Below are 24,487 nucleotides of genomic sequence, written 5' to 3'. Positions count from 1 at the left end.
ACAACTCTATCACCTGTGAGCATCTGTATGAAATTTTTTCCTATCTTTTTACCTCTTAGTACTAACAAGAGAATAGCCATACAGTCGCAGCAAGAAAAATCATAGTTACTATACTAAGAGCAACAAATACTCCTTAAGTGAACCAGATATTACAATAAGTGCTTTTTCTGGATTAAATAATCCAATTCTCACAACAATCCAGTTTGCATGTACTATTGGCATCCCTGCTTAGTAGATGAAGAAACTGAGTCACAGATAAAGACAATCATAAAGTCACAGACTATGGATACTAACCAGGGTTCAAAAGACTATGTTCAATTCTTTTACTTTAAAATTTTTGCAAAATGTTATCAAGCCACTATGATTTACAATAACGTTAATGATAAGAATTTCACATTTTTAACTTCTACATAAAACTGCCATGCCAACAAACAAGATTTTTTTTTTTAAAGTTTACAGTGGGGCTGGAGCGGTAGCACAGTGGGTAGGATGTTTGCCTTGCACCAATTCAACCTGGGTTTGATTCCTCTGCCCCTCTCAGAGAGCCTGGCAAGCTACCCGTGGTAAATGGATGTTATCTCGCTCGCATGGCAGAGCCTGGCAAGCTACCCGTGGCATATTTGATATGCCAAAAACAGTAACAACAAGTAACAGTAACAACAAACAGTAACAACAAGTCTCACAATGGAGATGTTACTGGTGTTTGCTCGAGCAAATTCATGAGCAACGGGATGACAGTGACAGTGAAATTTTTTTTTTAAAATTTTATTAAATTACCGTGAGATAGTTACAAGCTTTCATGTTTGGATTACAATCTCACAATGTTCAAACACCCATCCCTCCACCAGTGCACAGTCCCCACCACCAATATCCCAGGTATACCACCCCTTCCTCACCCTCCCCCTGCCTCTATGGCAGACAATATTCCCCGTGCTCTCTCTCTACTTTTGGGCATTATGGCTTGCAACACAGACACTGAGAGGTCATCATTTTGGTCCGTTATCTACTTTTGGCACGCATCTCCCATCCCAACTGGCTCCTCCAGCCATCATTTTCTTAGTGATCCCTTCTCTATTCCATCTGCCTTCTCCCCTCCACTCATGAAGCAGGCTTCCAGCTATGGGGCGATCCCCCTGGCCCTTGTATCTACTGTCCTTGGGTGTCAGCCTCATGTGATGCTACCCTACACTCCACAAATGAGTGCAGTCCCTCTTGTCGTGACAGGGTCATGCTCCTTTTTTAGGACCTGCAAAGGAAATCTTTAGAGTATCTTAAATGGATCCCGCTGGAGCATTAGAACAGCATGTAGGGTATTTGCCTTGCATGCAGCTGACTGGGGTTCGATCCCCAGTACCACAAACAGACTTCCCAGACTGCCAGGAGTAAGCCCTGAGCACTGGCAGGCATAGTAAAGCTGGAAGGGCATCTGCCTTGCCTTGTGGCTGACCCAGGTTAAGATAATTAACACCCCATATGGACACCCAATCCTGCCAGGGGTCATCCCTGAGCGCAGAGCCAGGACTGAACCCTGAGCACTACTGGATGTGACCTAAGAAGAAAGAAAGGGCTGGAGCGATAGCACAGCGAGTAGGGCGTTTGCCTTGCACGCGGTCGACCCGGGTTCGATTCTCAGCATCCCATATGGTCCCCTGAGCACTGCCAGGAGTGATTCCTGAGTGCATGAGCCAGGATTAACCCCTGTGCATCGCCAGTGTGATGCAAAAAGAAAAAAAAAAGAAGAAAGAAAAACGTGAAACATAAACCGAATCACCCTCGATGTCCAATATAACCAATCCATAATGAAGAGTTGTATACATTACATATGTCTTATTCAAATACACATGTATTCATAGATACAAACCCATTCACATATACTCACTGTTGTGTAAACACACGCATTTGTAGGCAGATGTATCGGAACATTTTGGGCAGCTCTGCACCAACATTTTCCCTGTGTGTTACTGTGGCTAATTTTGATTTCCTACAGGGTCATTTTGTGTCATTCAAAGAAACAACAACTAGAAGATGTGTAAGATTTTAGATCAGAAAACAAAGTGTCCTTTCTGCGGAACAGAACCCAGAGAGTTACCTGTTCTGCTTGGAGCTCGGACGGCTGCAGGGCTTCTCTCCAGGGGCCCGTCCGCAGGACTCTCTTGGGAGTAGGGTCTGCCACAGCTGAGAAACACAGACAGGTGTAAGAAGTGCCAATCCTGGCAGGCGTGACTCATATGTGAGCTTCATAGAACCCAATGAGGTGTTTCTGCCTTCAGCTTGTTTGACAGGGAAAGATCTCAGCAACTCCAGGGTATTACTAAGCAGCTTATATGCACATGTATACGTACAAGGATGCTAACAGGAAGAATATCTGTAAGTTATATATGGATGCTAACAGGCAGTATATGTGCATATATATGTGTGTGTATAATGGATGTTATAAGCAGTGTATATGCAAATGGAATGTAAAAGAAACATACGTATATATCTGTATATGTGGATGCTTACAAGCAGTACATGTGTATATGATGCTAATAGGCAGCATATGTGTGCATATATATGATGTGAACAGGCAGTATATATATAGAGAGGCATGTATATGTATATGTGGATGCTAATGGGCAGTATATGTATGAGGCAACTAGACAGTTTACATGTACACACAAATATATGCATATGTAGATGCTAACAGGCCATATACATGTGTAAATATATATGAATGCTAGTAGGTAGTACATGTGCATATGTGTGTATATGAATGCTAACAGACAGTATATGTGTATATATATTTATATGGAGTTTAATAGGCAGTACATGTGTTATCTATATAATTTTATTTTATAGTATGATCAATACAAAGAACAGGAATTTTTTATCACTATTCCAACTCCTCCATGGACTCTAGACCATATCTGAGATCAAACTAGTGGCAAAGATCTGACATTACTTTAGGGATTCTGGGACAGGCTACTACTTATTTGTAGTAGTGACTTCAGGGTGCTGACCTGACTGGTGATTGGTTGATAGTACCCTCCCAGTGAACCCCCACTGTGCCCGCTTTCACACCTCCAGAGAAAAAGGAAGGTTCTCTGGAGCCAGACAGGCTCTTTCACAGAGCAGGATTCAAGGGTGTGGGATTATTTTTTGCTTTCTCAACAGTTTTCACCATTTTAAAAATTAAAAACAGCCACCCCGCTAACGGCCTGGCCGCTTCCTCTCCCATTCATCTCGCTTGGAGACTTGGTGGTCAGATTTTTATTCTGCATTTGCGCCTGGATTCTGTCCTTCTGTCTAATATTACTGAGGGTCTCACAGGGTGTTTGTTTATTTGTTATGTGCCCACAAATTACTCACCCAAAAGAGAAAGAAGTTTGTTATTTAACCTAGTAACAACCATCTCCACATTTTCTTCCTGAATTGGGTTTGTATGTGCAGTGGAGATAAGCGGTTCTCAGTGAGAGGGTCTCCTCAGCCAAGACCATTTATTTTTTAGGTCTTGAAGGGGAGAGGTAAAGCACACACAAATACAAACATTTCTCATTCCGAAATCCCATCATTTGATTTGGGGGCCCCATAAAGCCAGGGTTCAAGCCGAAGAACACGTTCTTCTAGTCTCAGCTGGAACTTGGGAGAGTCTACTCATTTCAAGATTCTTCATTGCAAGATAATACTTAAAGGGAACATTTAAATTAGTGATTTAAATCTGCTCCCTCTAATGCCAAAAACCCCGCTTGTTGCATAGACACGGCAGCAGCCAAAGGCCCATGATTCAACGCCAAACCCTGTGAGTTCACAGGGGGAAACCACAAGAATTAGTCGTGTGTTTCTGGAGCTCTCTGAGTCTACATGGGTGGCTGCCTTGAAGGCAATAATAAAACATGGTTTGAATTATAGATTTATAAAGCCCAAACAAATAAAACACACACTACTGGATTTATAAACACGACTGAACAAGTAGGCAGTGAAATCCCCTTGTTTTCCTCCCAAACCTCTTTTGTGAAGATCCCATTACATTTTTCCTGCCCGGAATACACAAAGGCGGCAGTGAGGAGGAAGGAAGCGAAAAGGGGGTGACAGCTAGATTCTGGGGAACTTCTCTCCCTTTCCTCGGGGGACCCCAGCCCCAAAGTCTGGAGCTCCCCCCAACCTCACCCCACGCCAGGCTCCCCAGAAATACTGCAGACAGAGGTGCTTAGGTTGCACCGCGCTTCCTTCTGGCCCAGGATCCCACCGCAAAGAATGTTCCTTAAGGGTGCTCTGCCAAGGGCCAGATGCGGGGGCAGTTACTGGGTGTTAACCTAAAGAAACGGGTTCTGCGGTCACATAAATCCAGAAAGCACTGGATTAAACAAAAATCAGGAGGTTTTCTTTTACTGGGATTCTCAGGGCTTAATAAAGTGATGTGTGTCTCGATGGCGAAGAGGGAAACCTGATATGCCTGTTTCCCCTCAAAACAGATTTCTTTGGTGGGGACTGGGTGTGGGGGGAGAGGCATTCGCAGCCCACAGAACTAATTTTATTAAAAAGCTGTCATAGAGAGAACTGGAGAGTAACTTTTGGATGATAGACTGTCTGGGGAGGGGGGTTTGTCTTGTGTTCTTATTTTTGGGCATTCACTGCTGCTCAGAGGTTGGTCACTCCTGACACAGTGCTCAGGGGACCATGTGGTGTTGGGGGAGAGACCTGGGGTGCCCACATGCGCTGTATGTGCTCCAGCTTTTTAGCTCCCTCTCTAAGACTAACTTGCCAATCTGACCTTGAACAAAGATGAATTTCCCCTAGCAGAATTTTATGGAGAAAATAATAAACAGGATAAAAATATCTAACTTCCAGAGTTTATAAGCATCTGAAAATAACACTTGTGAGTTTAAATGGATCACATTGCCTGAGTCTGTGAACCTGCATTTGATATTGGAAAACCGACATTTGAGTAACTAACTTACTCAAATCGTTACCCCGCTTCACATCAGGAAGGAGAACATTTGACTTAAGGTAACTTCGTGATTACACTTAGTTTAACACACTTCTATTTTAAAATGATAGTTCTGCTTCAAGATCAATTAGTTTGGATGAGCCTATTAGTAAAGAACAGCTATGATATGTTAATCCATAAGAAGGGGCCTTTCTTTCTTAGTGACAACATTAGCAAAGTAACGACTCTCTCCAGGAAGGCCCATTTTCTTAATTCCCTGCCTTGTAATTCTATTCCAACAAGACAGAGTCGTGAAAGCAATTTCGGGGTTAATTCCAGGGGCCCATTTGAGTCCAGCCATAATGCGAAAGCAAGGCAGGGATGAAAAAAAAATGTGAAGACTTACAAATATAGGATGAAAATGCCTTTCAGTCAATACAACCTCCAGAGAGAGGTGTAAACTATATTCCGACAAAGTATTAAGTTGTATCCATGACTTGATAGAGTTCTGGCATTACCTGTCTAATAATGCAATCTCAACCAGCTAGGAGGGAAAACGGAGTTATTTAATATCATCCCCAAGGATCCGCTGTGTTGGGGCCATGTGGACTCAAAGTGGTTTGGTAATAGAAAACCACCGAACAGAAAGAATTTCTATTACAGCCCAGGCCACACAGATCACGTTATCCTGTACTTTGCCAACGATGCCGGCACACCTCAGCATAGCTGGGTGGCCTTGGAGGTGGTGTCAATCAGGGAAAACCCTGATGAACTGTAGTGTCCACTCCCTGCCTCGGTCCTTACCTGCTACATAACGCAGGGGGCGTCAGGGGAGGAGGCAGCAGGTCCGGGGCGCTCTGAGTGTAAGTCAAGGCTCTGTGCGAGCCCAGACCTGCTTTGGCAGTTGTGTCTGCAGATTCTGGAAACTGCACTGCAGAAATTTTGCTGACCGGGCTGCTGGCCGGTGTCCCTTGCAGGGGCGAGGAGCAGGGGGAGGAGAGAGGTGAAATTTTCACGAGGGCACCTGAGGAAGAAAGGAGGAGAGAGCACGTCAGGACACGGAGGCGACTTGGAAATGAAAACTTCCTCGTTCCACTCCCGAAAGACCCCGTGAGGCTGAGGAGCCCTTGGGGCCGCTGCCCCTGCACCCCTCCATCTGGACACAGGCTGAGCTGGGCAGGCGTCTCCACAGCGAGTAACAGGCCGAGTGAGTCATCCAGAGAAACCCGGTGGGAATACGAGGACAGATCTGGAATATGCAAGCCGGGGTGTGCTGCAGTCACTTCAGGCGGGGAGGAGGCGACAGTCTCATCCCAGTTTTGTTTTCCTTCTGGTCCTGACAGGACGGAAGGAGCTAGGCCAGACTCACACGGGCTGAAGGAGCTGGGACAGACCCATGGGTTCGCCTGCACTGACGGGGTGCGTGTTTAGCAACTCAGGAGCAGCTATTGTTGTTCGCAGCATCCGGTGTTGACAAGCTCCAGTGAGAGAAACCAAATGGTCGTGGGGAGGCAAGAAATTCCTCTTTATTGTTGGGTGTGGGAGAGCACTGGGGCTGGCATCCGTTGTGCAAGAAACAATTGGAGACGTCATCCCCTGGGCGGCAGATCAAAGACAGGCCTAAGGCCGGAACCGGAAGTATGGACACAGGGACCCAGCTGAAGGTGGAGCTGGGCCTTGAAGGGGCCGAGACTGGAAGGCAGAAGATACGGCCTTGGAAAACTTTCCCCCATCCCTAGCCAAGGCAGCCTGGGCTGGAGGGAAGAGAAGGAAGAAGTGGCTTCTGGGCACCTGTGCACTCACCGAGCGTCTTGTTCCACATCCAAACACCCTACTGTAGAGTCGGGAGAATAAAAATCACGAAAGATAGCACAGCGGGTAGGGCGTTTGCCTGGCCTACGGCCAACCTGATCTGGGTTCGATTCCTCTGCCCCTCTCCGAGAGCCTGGCAAGCTACCTAGAGTATCTTGTCCGCAGGGCAGAGCCTGGCAAGCTATCCATGGCATGTTCGATATGCCAAAAACAGTAACAACAGGTCTCACAATGGAGATGTTACTGGTGCCCACTCGAGCAAATTGATGAGCAACGGGATGACAGTGATACAGTGATACAAAAAGATCTTTACTGTTTCTCAGCCATTCCAGGGGGAGGAACGCCCAGCAATGATCGCAGCCTGGAGACCATCTAACCCTCATCTGCTTCACAACATCCTGTTTTCTCAGGCATTTCTCATCACACGCAGAGACCACTGCCAGGAGCAGGAGCTCGCGGAAGGGCTGTGCACTGCTGTTTCTTGTTGGCATCCTTGTTTGGGGGTGACACATGACCATGCTCAGGGCTCACTCCTGGACCCCCTGCAGCGCCAAGAATCAATCCCAGGGTGACCACAACATGCCCTACCTGCCGCGGCAACTCTCTCTCTCTCTCTCTCTCTCTCTCTCTCTCTCTCTCTCTCTCTCTCTTTCTCTGTCTCTCTGGCAGTGGTTGACTTTTACATTTTTTTGCACTGGAATTAAGAAATGACTGGAATAAAAAAAATTATTGGACACGATGTCCTTAACACCAGCATAAATTCTTCGGACATTACTATTTCTGTAAAGGACACAAAATGTAGAAATGATGCTCAATGCTATTTGGCATATTTTGTGACAAATCATAAATTCTGGCCTATGTTTTTACAGCAGTTCCATAACAAGGTTATTTTAAAATTTTACGTAAATTTTATCTAATTTCTTTCTAAGTTTTAAAGCACCACAATTTGCAGTACCATTACTGGGAGGGTTTTATGGATACAAGGTTTCAACACTAGCGCTGACCACAGGGGTCCACAGTCCTTCTCTGCCGTGATGCGCCCTCCCTGTCGTCTCAGTTTTGTTTAAAAGCTGAGGAAGGACGCTGGCCTTTCAGGTCAGGCAGGACGTCACCCAGACTCTCATCTCCATAGTCTGATGGTGGAATCTCAATCCACAGACTAACCTGTTTAGACATGGAACCCCCTAGACCTCGAGAGGTCAAATAACCTTCCTGGGGGGTCTCCGTGAGAGGACACAGAAGCCCAGGGGTGTGCAACCCTCTGGGTGAATGTGGCTTCTCTGCCCGCTGTGATGCAAGAGGCCACAGGCAGGGTAAGTCATGGCCATGGCAGAGTGCAGAGGACTTCCGGGTTTACTGTGATTTCTGCTTCTATTGAGAGGTTGAGCAATTTCACCCAAGAGAGTGACAAACCTTCACCTGCTACAGTACAGCCTCTTGGAACAAAATAATACGGAATAATTATTTTTTGTGGTTGGTTTGGGTGCCATGCCTAGCAGTGCTCAGGGGTTATTCTCCTGGCGGTGCGTGGCAGACCATATGGGATGCCGGGGATCAAACTCAGATTGGCCACATGCAAGGAAAATGCCCGACCCACTCTGTCCCGAAGGAACATCTTTAACTGTTTTTCATCACTCACAACTGTGTGACTCCAGGTTCCCTTCTAAGTACTAATAGGAAGTCTAGAGCACATGTCATTCTTTTAAGTTTTATTCTAATGGCAGGGAATAAATGTGTTATATGCCTGCCAAGGGGGCAGGCTGGGTGGTGGGCGGGAACCTGGGGACACTATTAGAGGAAAGGGGACCCTGTGTGCTTGAAACAACTCTATTATGAGCAATTTTGTAAACCACAGTGTCCCAATACAAAATTAAGAATTATCTCTAACATCTTCTAAATCAATTTCCATGATTTTACAAAATAAAGGAAATAAAATGATCAAACTGGGAATCCTTTCCCATATCTCAATGGTTTGTTCAACCAACAATCGGGGGATTTTCACTCTGTAGGTGAGGTAATAAAGGGATAAGCCTATTAATCTTTGCTTTTTCCAACCAAAGTAGCACTGTCATCCCATTGTTTATCGATTTGCTCAACTGGGCACCAGTAATGTTTCCATTGTGAGACTTGTACTGTTTTATATTTTCTTGACCATGGCTCACTTGAATATTTTAATTTTTGCCATTCCATGTGGTGCCCAGGGGCTGCCCTGGAGGTGCCCAAACATGCAGGCCACAGGCAAGGTGATTGCATAAACCCATTTGTTGTATCACCAGTCCTGGTTCATTTGAAAGCAGAAAAGATTACAAATGAAGATTTGGTATGTGTGGACTGAAGTGTGTGAATAGCAGTGAATAGTAAACAAATACTTATTTTTTTAATAGTAAACAAGTACTTTCTAGAAAGGACCTATGATAAATATGTCCATGATTTCACAAAAAGAATCAGAATATACACAAATGGGGGAAATAATCTTGTAAGTCTTCAAAAATAATTTCTAAGTTATTTAAATTTTAAATATTTATTCATGTTAAAAATGAGACAGGTAAAGTTTATGACGTCAGAAGTGTCATCTAATTTTCTATGCATATTCATGTTTTCACACACACACACAAACACACACATACAAACATTCAGGGCAAAATGCAATTCTTTCTAATCTGTTTTTCTTCATTTTAAGATTAATTTTGATCTACAGCTCATATGATATAAATATTTAAATATTTCAAACTGCCCCGATAGTAAATACCATAATACTTTAAGCTAAAAAATTACAAATTTAAAATATGACTAAAAGTAATCTAAAATACTAACTCCTTTGAGTAATTTAGGTCTTTAATTCTTTGCTCCGAATAACTTGAGAAATTGCATGTCAAGATATAAGGAACTTTGGGCAATCAACGAGAGCTGATAAAATATCAGTGGTAGACTATTTAAGGGGATTCATCTGTTTAATGCTACAGAAATCAGTTTAATTTTAAATGAACAAGAAAGGAAGCAGGGTGCATGATAAATACATCTCTTGCCACGCGCATAGGAAAATGCACAGACCAAATGAATATTTCCCCCTCAAAGAGAAAATGTATCAAAAGTATACAGAATAGAAAAGAAAAATCAATGTCATCATTGATGTTCTCTCTCATTTCAAATTTTCTTTTTTGGTGTTTGGGCCACACCGGTGGTGGTCAGGGGCTATTCTCTGCACTCAAAAGTGATTCTTGGCCATGCTCAGGGGCCCACACTTGGAGTCAGGGATTCAAAAGCAGGTTTGCAGGATCCAAGGCAAGAGTCTTATCCCTTGTACTATTTCTCTAGCCCTTCATATTCAATTTTTTTCCCACTGGAAAATTTCTTAACTATTTGGTGACAGCTATAGTCACTGTAGTCATATTAAAAAAAACATATAAGGTTAAAAGCCTCTGACTGTGAATGTGAATCATGTGAATTAGAGGAATTTGAAAAGCAAATGGCCTAGGACAGCAGTACCCTGTCAGTGAGTGGAAATGGAGAAGCAAAGGTTAAAGTACAAATTGCACCTGGTTCTCTTGTTCTGGTGTTTTCATGGGAGGGCTCCTCGGAATTTTGGAATTTTCTTCTTCTCTTCTTTCATTTGTCTGTTTGCTTGTTTGGGGGTCACGCCCAGCTGTGCTCAGGGCTTACTCCTGACACTGAGCTCAGGGACTCCTGGAGAACTCAGATGATCAATTGAGGTATTGGGGATTGAACCAGGGTCAATCGCAGGCAAGGCCAGGGTTCCACCGCTGAACTATCCCGGCAGCCTTATCCAAGTATTTAATATGTGCAACTGCGTATCAATGGCTTAAATTAACTACATGAGCCAGAGGACTCACTGCTCACTTGGGCAAATATCAGACTTCTGGGGGAGGGGCCACTGTCTCTAAGGGTTCCTTGCACCTGCTTTATGCTGGTGTCTACCTATCACATTGGCCTGTTTTTTTCTGACTCTACTCTCCAGACACCTTTTGTACCTGGAGAGCTTTCACTCTTTGCCCAGGAGGAGGCGCTCCATACTACTGACTGGAAACCCTGTGGCCTCACAGTTGGTTCCGCCAGTTCTACACCCACTGCCAGCCAGCACCACAGGAATGGGGTTTATAAACAGATGCCAGGGCCTGCGGCATCTCGGGGACCAGTCATTACGTGTCCAACTTTTAAATCTTGGTGGGTGCTTTCCTGCCTTTGTATAGACTCCGGGCCTGGTTTACTTGAAGTCGGTCAGGATGGCAGGCAGGTTGCTTTGGGAACCTTCAGTTCTCTGCAGTGCCAGGGGGCCTCCAGGGACCCCGTGGTGGAGAGAGCTCAGGCACTTCCTGGCAAGAGGAGGGCGAAGCCTGTGTCAATCTATGGCACCAACGTGGACTACTTGCCTCTGACCCTCGGAGCGTTGGTTCTGTCCTTGACTGAAGGGAAGAGGATGAATGGACCCAATTATCTGTCTCCCCATGTCTTCCTTTATAAAGGAACATTTTTACAACACTTTTATTGTGTGTAGTTATTTTTTGGAGTCTCCCAAATGGTGTCAGAAGGCCCAGGAGCTCCACTGGTGATTCCTGGCTAACCAAGCCAGTGGTTCAATGTGAGGACAGTGTTTCTCAGACCCTGTGGTGTTGGGAATCACCTGGGTTACAGGGTGATGTTCAGGGGCCTTCGGAACTGTATCTGGCTAAGCTTAGGTACTAGGCATTGAACCCAGATCAGGCATAAGTTACTAGATTTGCACCCTAAGAGCTCTCCTATCTCCTAGCTTCTCTAAAGTAACAACCTTAAAATTATTTAAATAAGAGCACTGTAGCACTCCCCTTGTTTATTGATTTGCTCGAGCGGGCACCAGTAACATCTCCATTGTGAGACTTGTTACTGTTTTTGGCATATCGAATACACCACGGGTAGCTTGCCAGGCTCTGCCGTGCAGGCGGAATACTCTCAGTAGCTTGCCGGGCTCTCCGAGAGGGATAGAGGTATAGAACCTGGGTCGGCCACGTGCAAGGCAAACACCCTACCCACTGTGCTATTGGGGTAGGATATATATCAAGTAGTCATCATCATCATCATCATCATTATCATCATCATCCCGTTGATCATCGAATTTCTTGAGCGGTCTCAGTAATATCTCCATTTGTCCAAGCCCTGAGATCTTAGAGGCCTCTCTCTACTCGTCCTTCCAACAAAGCTGTACTGGAGGCCCTTTCAGGGTCAGGGGAATGAGACCCAGCTTGTTACTGGTTTTGGCATATGAGTACACCATGGGGACCTTGCAAGGCTCTCCCATGTGGGCAGGAGACTCCCCGTAGTTTGCCAGGTTCTCCCAGAGGGAGAAATAGGCTATAAGATGTCTTCTGGGAGCTTGCTTTGAAGTCTCTGGATGCTGGCCATTGACCGCCTAGCTACTGGGAAATGGGAAATCTGGGCGGGGGAGGCCCAGTCCCGATCTGAGCAGTCTTGGAGGTCTCAGCCCCGGGTCCCACACACCTGGGTTCCTCTGCTGGTTCCTTCATGCGTGAGGCTCGTCTGAATGTGTGGACAGGGGCTTGAGCATGGCTAGACTCCAGAGGTCTTGGGCCGCCGGGAGCTCTGCTCGGGGTGGGGAGGGAAGCTGGAGCCCATCCCCTCTGAGGAGGCCCCGGGGAAGACAGCCAGGCGCGTGGGCAAGAGACTCTCAAGTAGGACAAGTGAAAATTATGGTGAGAAGGCATTGATGGGGATACCTGCAATGATCCCAACAGCCCTAAGGAAAATCTGGTGTCCTGCCCTGAGGGCCCCCAGGTCATATGCCCACTCTCAAGAAAAAGAAAAAAAAAGGAAAAGCATTTTTAATGATCTCAATTTGTTGTCTTCAATTTTTTTCTAGTATGAAGTCATTAGGACAAGAGAAAGAACTCGGGACTTACTGTGAGATCTTGGCAAGTTATTTAATGTGTCTCTGCTGTTTCATCATCTGAACCTCTTTACTGAGTTACACAACAACACAGAACACTTACATTCATATTTTATCCCTTTTTGTTTCATATTATTATTGTCTGTTCTTTTAGTTCATCCTAAAAATGTCTTTTAAAAATACTCACAAACTTTATTATTTATGCATGAAATGTGTATTTGGATTGCCTCAAAGTTTTCCAATTTATTTATTGACCAGTTTTATTGGTCCCCAGACTTCCTGACTTCCTTCTGATATTACCCCCTTTTTTTCCTTTCTAGAGTACAGACATCATAAGCTCCTTTAGTGATGGTTCAGTGGATGGCAACATTTTTTCTTAACTGAAAATGTGTGGAACTCTTCCTTATCCTCACAAAGAAGATTCACCAGGCACACAATTTGGGGTTGAGGAGATTAAAGAAAATCTTCTAAGATGCTTCAACATCCTTCAGTTTGGACCCTTTTGTTCTCAGACAGGTTGCTTTTCATGAGAACAAAATATGTCTCCCTTGCATCCCCCAGGATGATTTTATCATTTTTTATTTATTTATTTTTTGTTTTTTGGGGCCATACCCAGCGGTGCTCAGGACTTACTCCTGCCTCTGTGCTCAGGGTGAGCTCATTGGGCCATAGGATGCACTAGGGATGGAATCTGGGTCGGCCACATGCACGGCCCCCACCCTACCTATTCCACTGTTGCTCTGGCCCCTGTGGATGATTTAAAAATACCTTTGTCCTTGGTGTTATGACGTTTCTCTATTTTGTGGCACATGTAGATGTGTTTTTCTTCTTTGTTCAGGTTCCTTATTCTCCACACACACTAAGATCAGACTTTCCAATTCCTTCATCTGTTTCTTTTGGGGGGGGCGGGGGTTGGGGGGGATACACTCATCAAATGCTCAGGACTTATTTCTGTCTCTGTGCTCAAGGGTGATCTCCTATGGTGTTCTGGGGATCATACGTGGTGCCAGGGATGGAACTGGGGTTGGCAGCATGCAAGGCAAGTTCCTTAGCTCATAGACTATCATTCTGGCCCTGACCTGGAGGCCTTAGAACTTCTCAGAGTTTCTCGTGTCTAATCCATCATTAGGGGGAGAGGCTTAGGATTTCTCACTCTTGTTCCCTCTGCTTTCTATTTCATCCTTCAGCAGGTATCATTCGACTGACCAGCACATATCCTCGAGCACATTTTTGACGGGTGTCTCTCAAGACTGTTCCTTGTTGCGACATGCTTTTGAATATAATGATATAGGCATTGTGACCCCGAGAGCTATTCATCCGGAGAACTTCAGACAGAATTCTCAGGTACGGTAACTCGAATGTATCGATCTCATACTTTCAAGTGGAAACGCAAGTCTCCCAATTGCGGATGCTGCTTGTTGCTTTGTGAACAACCAGGCACCTTCTGTGGCACTAGTTCCTGTTCTCTCCAATGCAGGTTATTTGCCTTGTGCCTCGAGCATGATCGGGGTTCGAAACCCCAATTTGTTTGAACGCGATGTGCAGGACTCACATGTATCTTCATGGACAATACATTATCCCCTAAATATTCAGCATTTATTTCTGTCGGGAGCTGAGGAATCCTCCCAACTTAGGACTACTTTAGCGCCATTTCAGAAGTCCTGAGTTTCCCGCGGCAAGCTCAAAATGAGTTCCCCTACCTGGCTGGAAGTTCCAGCTAATCTGCACTGGCCTTCAAGGCAATCTCAATTAAGTACTGTTCTGGGCTCTGATGAAGCCGGCTGCTTCTATTTGTAAGGCCCTTAATGACTTCTGAGATCTACCACTTAATGAACTTTTCTAAATAGCAGGCAAGACCAGTATCGCTTTAGAAAACTAGATTACCTTTCTTAGCGTCTTTCCCAGGGAAGCAATTCCAATAAAACTGTATTTCCTGAAGGTGTGGCTTCCTACGCAGAACAGTAGAGATTTTAAGCAAAATGGGAGCCTGGATAGTTTTAATGAGAAGTGACGCTATCGAGTGGGCGAGCAAAGGGGAAGGAAAACGCTGAATTCTCTCTTCCAGATGGAAGCATGGACGAGAGACTCGCTTCTGGAAGTTGGGCCTCTCACAGTGAAACACAGCTTTTTTTTTTTCAAGATGTTCTCACGAAACATTTGTGGAATGAGAAGACCGCTTTGCAGAGCAACCCCCAGAGAACAGAGCCTGCGTGGGGACTCCTGCTCCTGGCGAGTAGTCTGCAGTAAATCCATGCTTCACCTGCTTCTCTAAGAAGAAACAGAAAAGCTGATTTTCAAAAGAAAACAGCGGCCTAATGAGAAGCGAGCATGTCCCCCCCAGAGCCTTGAGAAAATCGTGAGACTCCCTGGGCAGAAGATTAAAAAGTGAAACTAGAAGTTCCTGGACTCTCATCAGAGAGTTTTTGTTTTATTTTTATTTTTTTTTGCAGTGTGGGAGATGAAAACTCAGTGCGGTTAAGGACGTTCCAAGGACAGGTCCCAGTCAACATCCCGGGGTCCCAACTGGAGCGGTTGAAGGGGCCTCACTGAGGAAGGCATCCGGCAAAGACTGGATTGCTGCTTGCGTCAGCACAGACCCCAAACCAACGAGGCAGTCTTTCGTCGCAGCTTGTCACTTTTCTGGGCTCTATACTTGGATTTCTAAATCCTTTCCCGGGTTCTCAGGTCTGAACCACCTGGCTGTGGTCTGTAGACCTGTTTCGCCTCTCTGCTTGTTAGGTTAGGCTAATTAGTGCCTCTTGCTTGCTCTCCATGGAATCTCTTTCATAGTCCCGTGTAACTTAAAAGCTTGTTCTCACCTCCTAATCTTTATCATGCCGCATGGGACCAGCCACAGAGCTCTTTCCAATTCCTCCTGAGGTGTAAGTGACACTTTATAAGGGGAGCAACAGGACTGTCCCTTAGTTCTGGCCATACTCCGAATGTCAGGTCCACGTGGGAGCCGTGGAGCACCCAGCCAATATGAGTTGAGTAAATTAAGCTCGAGTGGACTGACGCCAGCATGGAACTTCTACTGTGGCGGTCAGTTGCAGATCCTAGATGGGCAAAGTCACCTCGACATTCACTTCCTGCTCCTATCTGAGCAAAAGATGGCGCTACGAGGGCTCTTGGCTGCTGACTTGTGGTTATTTACCTTGGCTCTTAATGTCCTGAATTATTTTTTCCTCCATGTTTAAATACTTCTTCCTTCTCAATATATATGTATTCGGGATGAAGGGAATGACAAAGATTTCTTTGAACAAGTTTTAATGTTTAATAAATGAAACATTTCCCTTCTATTCACATAAACACCACACCCCTGAAAAATAATTTTAATGGGGACTAAAAATAAACTTGAAATTTTCTAAGTTGGTCCTTTGCTTTTATAAGATGATCCTCCCAGAGTTGCCCTTCCTGGTAACCCTCACTTCCTACTCAGCCAGTAAACCAAGGTCAAAAATTTAATTCTAGGGGCTGGAGAGATAGCACAGCGGGTAGGGCGTTTGCCTTGCACGTGGCCGACCCGGGTTCGATGCCCAGCATCCCATATGGTCGCCTGGGCACTGCCAGGAGTAATTCCTGAGTGCAAAGCCAGGAGTAACCCCTGAGCATTGCCTGGTGTGACCCAAAAAGCAAAAAAAAATTAATTCTATATTCTTGAAAGAATCGGCATCCTACAGTGTGGAAATTGAAGACATCTGTGCATCATTGAGGCTTCTTTCTAGAACAGTCAACCCGGTCCACGTGAGGGTTGATTATTGCAGACACTGAGTTTGTATACTCCGTGACTGCACATACTGTGTGCACCCACTCACCTCCCATTAAGTGACTTACCCGGCCGGTTCTGCTTTTTAGCCTTTACGTGGTTAGCTGCCGAGAGGGAATAGGATGAAGTGAAGGATCTGCTTTTGGTGAGGGTATTCATCACTGGGTTATTCCAAGAATCTGAACCAAGAGCACTGAGGAGAGAGAGAGAGAGAAGAAAGAAAAATGAAGAGATTATTTCCCAATGATTGGGGCAGATCCTGCCACAACCCAAGCATCACTTTCCTGACAGACTTGCCACTAGTCATGGTTCAGGGTGAGTGACAAAACCAGTCCTTGACAGCCTCATCATAACACATATCGCTCAGGCCGGGTGTCCTCAGAGAAAGAGCAACAGCCCAGCAAGCAGAGAACATGGCCATAGAGGAAAGAGCGCTTCATTTTATTCCGTTAGCAGGAATGCGGACACCTCCTCCTCAAATCCAGGTTTCTTACACATCGGGAGGTTGCATCTGTCCAGGTCACTTTTTATTTTATTTTATTTTATTTTAATATTTGTGATTTATCAATATGTTTATAAAATCTTTCCAAAATACACCTTGCTCCATCTCCTGTTATAATTTTACCCAACTATTTCTTTTATTGGCAATATTCTGGAAAGACTGGAATAATCAGCTAAAAGTCATAAACAGACGATTAGTGAATCTGTTGGTAAACAGATTGATATTAGCTACTTGGGAAAAAGTTCGAAGGACCATCTTAATCAAGATGTTCATAGCGAGATGTGCTTAATCTTGACTGACCAGGTCTGCCTGTTAAATATGGAATTAATAGATCTCTGGAGGGTTGGGCTGAAGAATCCTTCGTAGCCATGCAATTAATGGCATATAACTTTTGGAGGTGCTCCAAACCAAAATTTCTCTGCGTGCACTGCTCAAAACCCCACAAGTTAAATCTAAAACAGAATCCACCCTAATTGGAGAGAGAAAAGAATTTAGGATACATGTGCACAGTCTTGGACAGCTCCCAGGGAGAAATGCTTCATCTGTGCTTTGCTGACACCTATGTGCTTGCAAGCTTTCAGAAACTTGGGACTGGGTAGAATTTGTAATTTGCTTCAGTATAATTTGACTGTTAGACCCATAGGCTGGCACTGTGAACAAGATATACCTGGTCTGTCTGAGTGATTTATTGTACATAAATCTGAAATTGATGGAATTATGGGGTCATGAATGGGTGGAGATTGGCATGTAGGCTGTATAATTAATGAGGTATAATTTGGAGGTGTTCCATAACCAAAATGGTTTCCTCTCTGTAAGCAACATTATGCATGCATTACTTAGAATCGTGCATGCTAAATCTAAACCAGAGCATGTCTTATTGAGGAATAAAAGAAAGTTCAGTGTGCTGTGCAGAGTTTCAGAACTCTCAAAGGGAAAAATTCTGGGCATGTGCTTTGCCACTGCCTGTGTCTTCTGATTATTACTAAATTCAGCAATAGGAAAGATCTATAATTTGTGCTGGATTTAGTTTGATTTCTTGATGCTTATGCTCCCTTATTCATTTTCTTCATTTTCATATATTTTTCTTTAACTACGGATCCGGGTATTTTGCTTTTAATTTATACTTAGTGAAACCACCATGATTTACAAAGTTATTCATAATACAGTTGTTTCAGTCATACAATAAATAAATTTTATATCACTATTTTATTTTAAACAAATTATTAAATTTATTTTATTATAATAATTATCAATTATTTTATTTTAAATAAATTATTAAGTTTTAAATAAATTTTAGATTACTATTTTATTTTATTTTTTAAATTTTTTGTTTTGGGGCCCACTAGGCAATCTTCAGGGGTTATTCTTAGCTTTGCACTCAGGGATTACTTACTCTTCATGGTGCCCCGGGAAGCCAGGGCCTGAGCCCAGGTGAGCTGCATGGAAGGGAATTGTCCTACTTGCTCTACCGTGTCTCTGGCCTCAATGTCCAGGTATTTTAAAACTACCTTATCTTCCCTTATTGCTAACAGCAGTTTACAAAGTCTATCACAAAAAGACACTTGAAAGACGGAGCGAGCTCTAGGCATTATTAAGTTCAATGATAAAATGCACAATTATTACAATGATCACAGTGTCTGGTTTATCACAAATGTCTGGAATTTTAAAACAGAAGAAAAATTCAAACACGGGACTGATCACTCTATTATTTTATTTTCTTAACTTTCAAGTACTTTTGTTGGATTCATCGATAAGATTAATTGTGAAGAATATCTATATGTGCTTTTGTTTTAATCTTTAGGGCCTCCCAAGTGGTACTTGAGGGGTCAGGGGCCTATGCCTGGGGACACTCAAGCAACCAAGCAACCAGTACTGGGGGCTGAGGAGCCTGGAGATTACGTGCCCACCCCAGAGGGGTCATCCAGACAACATTCAGCAATGCTCAGGGTCCTGACGGCTGTATCTGGGTTGGGCACATACTAAGAATGTGCCCCAATGGCTGTATTCTTCTCTGGTCCTCTGGTCCCCATGTCATCCATATGTAACCTAGACTTTAAATTTTGAGTACATTAAACTATTAGAAGACTTCTATTTTTTCTCTCTAAAGGTGTAAAAAAGAATGATATTAACTGTATATTTTTTGATATCTCAAATAGTTACATTGTGAAAGATAGCTCAAAATTCCCTACTGTTTGTTATTTTTATATATTTTGGAATTTTTTGGGGGGAGGGTGATTTCAGGCCACATCTGGCAGTGTTTAGGGAGGTTACTCCTGGTTCTGCACTCAGGAATTACTCCATGCAGATCCAGGGCCTAAAAGGGAGCTGGAATCCAACCCAGGTTGACTGCATCCAAGGCAAGTGCCCTACCCGCTATAGAGTCTTTCTAGCCCCTATATTTGATTTTTAATTTTTTTAAGATAAATTATTTTACTTGGGACTGCTGAAGATGGAACAGTTTCACTATTGCTTTTTAAATAAAAACTTTTACTATGTTGAAAAGTTTTAGAGAATGCAACTGCAAGAAAAAATGCAGTAAGTACCTTATAAAGTATGAAAAATAAATTACCTTCATGATCAATAATATCCTAGTAATATACTTCATTCTTTATAAATTAAATTATCATAGATATTGTTAACTAAATGGTGAATCAATTTGTAATAGAAATGAAAGCACCTATATAAACAGGCACCTTCACAGAGAGCTTTGTAGATCCCGGCAATAAGTATTTGGCTTTGCATTGGCCTTCCTTTCTGGAATTCTACTTGGTTCTCATGAATATGCAAGGAAAGTAGCTTGGAGAACACTGTATTTGTTATCCTCCCTACCCCAGCAGGCAAAATTTGATGATTTTGCCTTTAGGAGTCAATTTCTCTTCATGTATTTTATAGTGGCAAAAGCACTTTATAACTTGCAGATCTTAGATCAGGACTTTTCATAGGATAATAAAATTAATGGATAGCAAAGCAGTGGATAAAGATCTCCTGAGATAATACATACAAGTATTTTAAGGACAAAGGGGATGAGTAGGATCATAGGCTATTTACTTAGTTTTAAAGTATTAGAATATGTTTTTCTTCCCATATAGAATGACAGAATGCTCAGGAACTATACTTATTATTTTGAGAAACTTGTCCATCGTGGTGATTTAATGTCAACTTCCAATCTCTTTTGACAAAAATGGAAAAATAAAAAATGACTAAAAAGAAGAAATAGTAATTGAAAAAATAAGACATTTAAGAATGTACGATGGATTTTTGGTGCAGTCAATCTATGGAATGAAAATGATAGGGCATTAACAGCATGGCAATTGAAATCTTGAAAGTTGTGCTGGTAAGAGTAATCCTTCTAATGATATATACGTACATGTATACATAAGTATATATATATATGCATATATACACACATTGAAGGCATGATTCATTAGCATGTATTAGATAATTATAAGTACATGCTAATAATTAACTGTGACACTATTCATTAGCATGTATTGGATAATTATCAGTAACCACTGTGGCATGCAGTCAATAAAGGTTCATATCTTCAGAGAAAAATATTACTAATGACTTGAAGTTTCAAATTTTAGGAAGTGTTTATGAAACACATTTGGCCACAGCCTCTTGTAGGGGAATTTTAAAGTTTTACAAAGACCCAGGAATTACATCATATATGATTCTCAAATTCAAGCATGGTTTGAAGATAACACAAGATGCCTTAATCCTGTCCATTTATCAGAACATGAATGTTCAACTAGTTGTAGATGCTAAGGAGCTAAAGTCTCTGAGAGTTCTGCTCTGTTTATCACATCTGCTGAACCCTAACTATGATAAGAATATAATTTGCACTTTGACCATGCCCATAGGCCATGAATGTGTGTGCATGTCTTTGAAATGAATTTTGCACAAGAATACTCACCCTTGTTATGCTCTATTACTTTCTATTATTTTTATGTCATCTTTGTCATGCTGGGGTGAACCTCTGAGTTTATTTCATAATTTCTGAGTGGGCCGTAGCCTGAAGTTCAAAGATTCTAAAACCTCAGACTAATGGAGTTCTGGGGACTCACTGGGGGAATGGATTCCTAAACATTGCATTTATGATAGTTTTAGGATCGATTTCTTCAGGTGCTTTTAATGTGGAGATTTGAAGGATAAAGATAATTCAAGGGACACAAAAGGGAGAAATTAAGGAATAGCTAGAGATGGTCTCAATCCTTTTACATTTTTGCCAACACCATTGGTTCCATCATCACGGTGTTTTCTTTTTCTTTTTTAATTTTATTTTATAAGGTATCACTTGTATCACTTGTCATCCCATTGATCTTCAATTTGTTTGAGCAGGCGCCAGTAACGTCTCCATTCATCCCTGTTGCGTGCTAGTGTAGCCCAATGATATCTGCTCGCTCCAGGAACAGGAAGAGCCTCAAAATGTTCTTTGATAAGGTAGTTTTTATAAGGTAGTTCACAATACTTGATTGCATTTAATATTCAAACACCAATCCCGCCACCAGCCACCCTCCAGAACTCACGGCTGCTTCTCCAGGAAGGGAGCATAAAATGAGGCCCCTATAACCATGCCACCAGACTCCTCGCCAGGCTGTTTTCACTCAGGGCGCCCCAGAGGGGAGTGGGTGAGAGCCCTCCTCGCCCCAAGGGACCCAGCCCTGGCAGTCGACCTCCACTACCCAACTGCTGCCATGCTCCAGGCTGCTTCCCACACTCTCGGGCCGAGCCTCACACATGAGTGGACATATTCCCGGACTGTTCAGCTGCACAGCATCATAGAGGGAAATAAATATATATGCCTCTCGGAGAGCCCGGCAAGCTACCTAGAGTATCCTGCCCACACGAAAGAGCCTGGCAAGCTCCCCATGGCATATTCGTATGCCAAAACCAGTAACAAAAACAGGTCTCATTCCCCTGACCCTGAAAGAAGCCTCCAATGTTGGGAAAGACGAGTAAGGAGAGGCTGCTAAAATCTCAGGGCTGGGATGAATGGAGACGTTACTGGCTCCCGCTCATGTAAATCAATGAACAACGCGGACAGTGATACAGTGATACAGTGATGAATCATCTCAATTTGCTTCTAATTCTAGAGTTTTGTTATATGAGGCAAGCTAATTTAAAGGGATGCTATTAAAAAATTGTTCCTTTCCAATATTTGGGAAGGATGAGTAAAGAGAGGCTGCTAAAATCTCAGGACAAAGGATGAATGGAGACGTTACTGGCACCTGCTTGAGCAAATCGATGAACAATGGGATGACAGTGATACAATGATTAAAATATTGTTAAGCAAGAAAAAGTTATGTCATTAAATTTCTACAATTTAAAAGGTTCCCACTTCTCTGCCACCCCCAGAATGGTGCTTCATTTATCTGCAAGGTCAAGATCAAGCTACTATGATTTCTATTAGGGCTGTCATGCAGTTCAAAAACTGGTTAAAATTTCAGTCATTAGATCATTAATACAACTGATGACAATGCTTCAAAAACCAGAAACCACATGGCAAATGCTCATGTGACTAGTGAGTTCTCAGAAAGAGCAAGCTGTTTCATTCGGAAAAGAGCAAACACAACAGCCCCTCATAAAAGCATTTCTTTTGTGGTAACTTTTCCTTCAACACTCTCCCAGACTGTAATATTACCTTGTCTTTAGTTTGGGGAAACTTTGGTATTTAAGTCGCTTGGTAACTTTCCTAAATAAAGATGAAACCACCAACTATTTTAACCTGCCCAGGTATTCAGAATGATCACCCACAGTTTGATGTGTCCTCCTAATTCTCCAACAACGTAAGGCAGCAGATTGAGTGGGTCAAAGGGAAAGCTAAGCATCTTGTGCAAATGTCAGGTTGGCCATGTTGGATGTAAGCATCTCTCTTTATTTGTTTGTTTGTTTTGCTTTTTGGGTCACATCTGGCAATGCACAGGGGTCACATTTGGCTCATGCACTCAGGAATCACTCCCAGCCATGCTCGGGGAACCATATGGGATGCTGGGAATCGAACTGAGGTTGACTGCATGCAAGGCAAATGCCCTAACCGCTGTACTATCGCTTCAGCCCTGGATGTAAGCATCTCCATTATCTATCTCAGTGGAGACAAAATCGAGCCTCTATTATCCTGGGCTCCAAGCCTTGGGAGTCGCACTTGATGCCTCCTTATAGGTCACTGTCCCACGTTACAGCCACGCAACACAAGTTAAACCCAATTATTCTGCTAACCCTCTGCACCGCTGTGCCTTGGAGCCCCACAGCACTATTATTTGCAAAGATGCTCTCCAGTCAACTGGAACTGGCGGCGACTCCCTTCTTTTGCCCTTGATTCATATGTCACAAAAGCGACAGGAGCAGGATTCATATGTCACAAAAGCGACAGGAGCAGTATCTGACCTGGATGAAGGCGCCTCATGCAGTTTGATACTGGCACTGCGGTCCCTCCGCACGGGGGCGGGCTCCAAGGTGGGCAGACCCGTGGCAGATGTGGTGGTGGTCCAGGTTGAGGAAACTCGTCTCAGTAATCCCGGGGGCAGAGTCCTTCTCAGGCGCTGGGAAGAGAAGTGCAACATTAATTTCTGGGACGACTTTCTATCACTAATGGCTATGTCCTATAATAGAGGATGTGTATGCATGTAACTTATACATATATTTGTATATCTATAGAATGAAAATATATATGTATTTTATATGTATTTGTATATATAAATATATATGGAAATACTATAACATATTTCTAATTGGAAAAGAATTTGTTCAGTTATATTGATCGCATATCACCTATTTGAAATTTAGGCACCTGATCACTTAATAAAAGATTCTATAGTCAAAATGGGTATTATACAAATAATATTCTGGAATCTTTAGTCCAGTGATTACACAATACAGAATCTTCAGTCAATTACTTCAGATAAGTTTCGTTGTATTAATGTCCAATAGGATTCTCAGCTAGAGAATTCCAGGCTGGAGCGATGGCACAGATGGTAGGGAGTTTGCCTTGCACACAGCTGACCCGGGTTCGATTCTTCTGCCCCTCTCAGAGAGCCTGGTGAGCTACCGAGAGTATTTCACCCGCACGGCAGCACCTGGCAAGATACCTATAGTGTATTTGATATGCCAAAAACAGTAACAACAAGTCTCACAATGGAGACGTTACTGGTGCCTGCTCGAGCAAATCGATGAGCAACGGAAGGACAGTGACAGTGACAGGATTCTCAGACTGAGAGTTTAGTTTTAGTTACTAAATTAATGTTCATTCTGGGCAGAGTAGATTAGTTACACTGGGTAGAATTTTCTCTCAAGAGTCACTCATTTGGAGTGGGGATTCACTTTTAACATTACGCACCACAATCTCTACACCAAAAGTGTTTACTGCTTTAATTTTGATCTCTGGTTTTGAAATGTAAGAACTAAGTTCAAGAGTATAGCTCACAGAACACCGCGATGAGGCAAATCTGACTAAGATACCAGACACATGGGTGCTATGTGAAGCATCAAATCCTTTTAATGGAAGAGAGAAGAATCTTCCTGCTCATTTTCAACCCTCTTTGGTCCCCTACCCCCACAGCCTGGTGAGTGAATGTGGAAGTACCGACACAGAGGCAGGATGCTGGG

General features: G+C 43.3%; 1 protein-coding gene across 2 annotated transcripts in view; it reads right to left on the bottom strand.

The window, feature by feature from the left end:
• Nucleotides 1-24,487, bottom strand: part of PDE3A (phosphodiesterase 3A) — a 312,776-nt gene that overhangs the window by 31,670 nt on the left and 256,619 nt on the right. For both annotated transcript variants that reach the window (XM_004611359.2, XM_055118370.1), the window contains 4 exons: nucleotides 23,270-23,424; nucleotides 16,449-16,573; nucleotides 5,711-5,930; nucleotides 2,090-2,175 (listed from right to left, as the gene is read on the bottom strand). In XM_004611359.2, the coding sequence (XP_004611416.2) occupies nucleotides 2,090-2,175; nucleotides 5,711-5,930; nucleotides 16,449-16,573; nucleotides 23,270-23,424 (586 nt within the window). The remainder of the gene's footprint in view (nucleotides 1-2,089; nucleotides 2,176-5,710; nucleotides 5,931-16,448; nucleotides 16,574-23,269; nucleotides 23,425-24,487) is intronic.

Source organism: Sorex araneus, chromosome 10 (assembly GCF_027595985.1).
Source record: "Sorex araneus isolate mSorAra2 chromosome 10, mSorAra2.pri, whole genome shotgun sequence".
NCBI classification, from domain to species: domain Eukaryota; kingdom Metazoa; phylum Chordata; class Mammalia; order Eulipotyphla; family Soricidae; genus Sorex; species Sorex araneus.
This window is presented reverse-complemented; position numbering and strand designations above follow the sequence as displayed.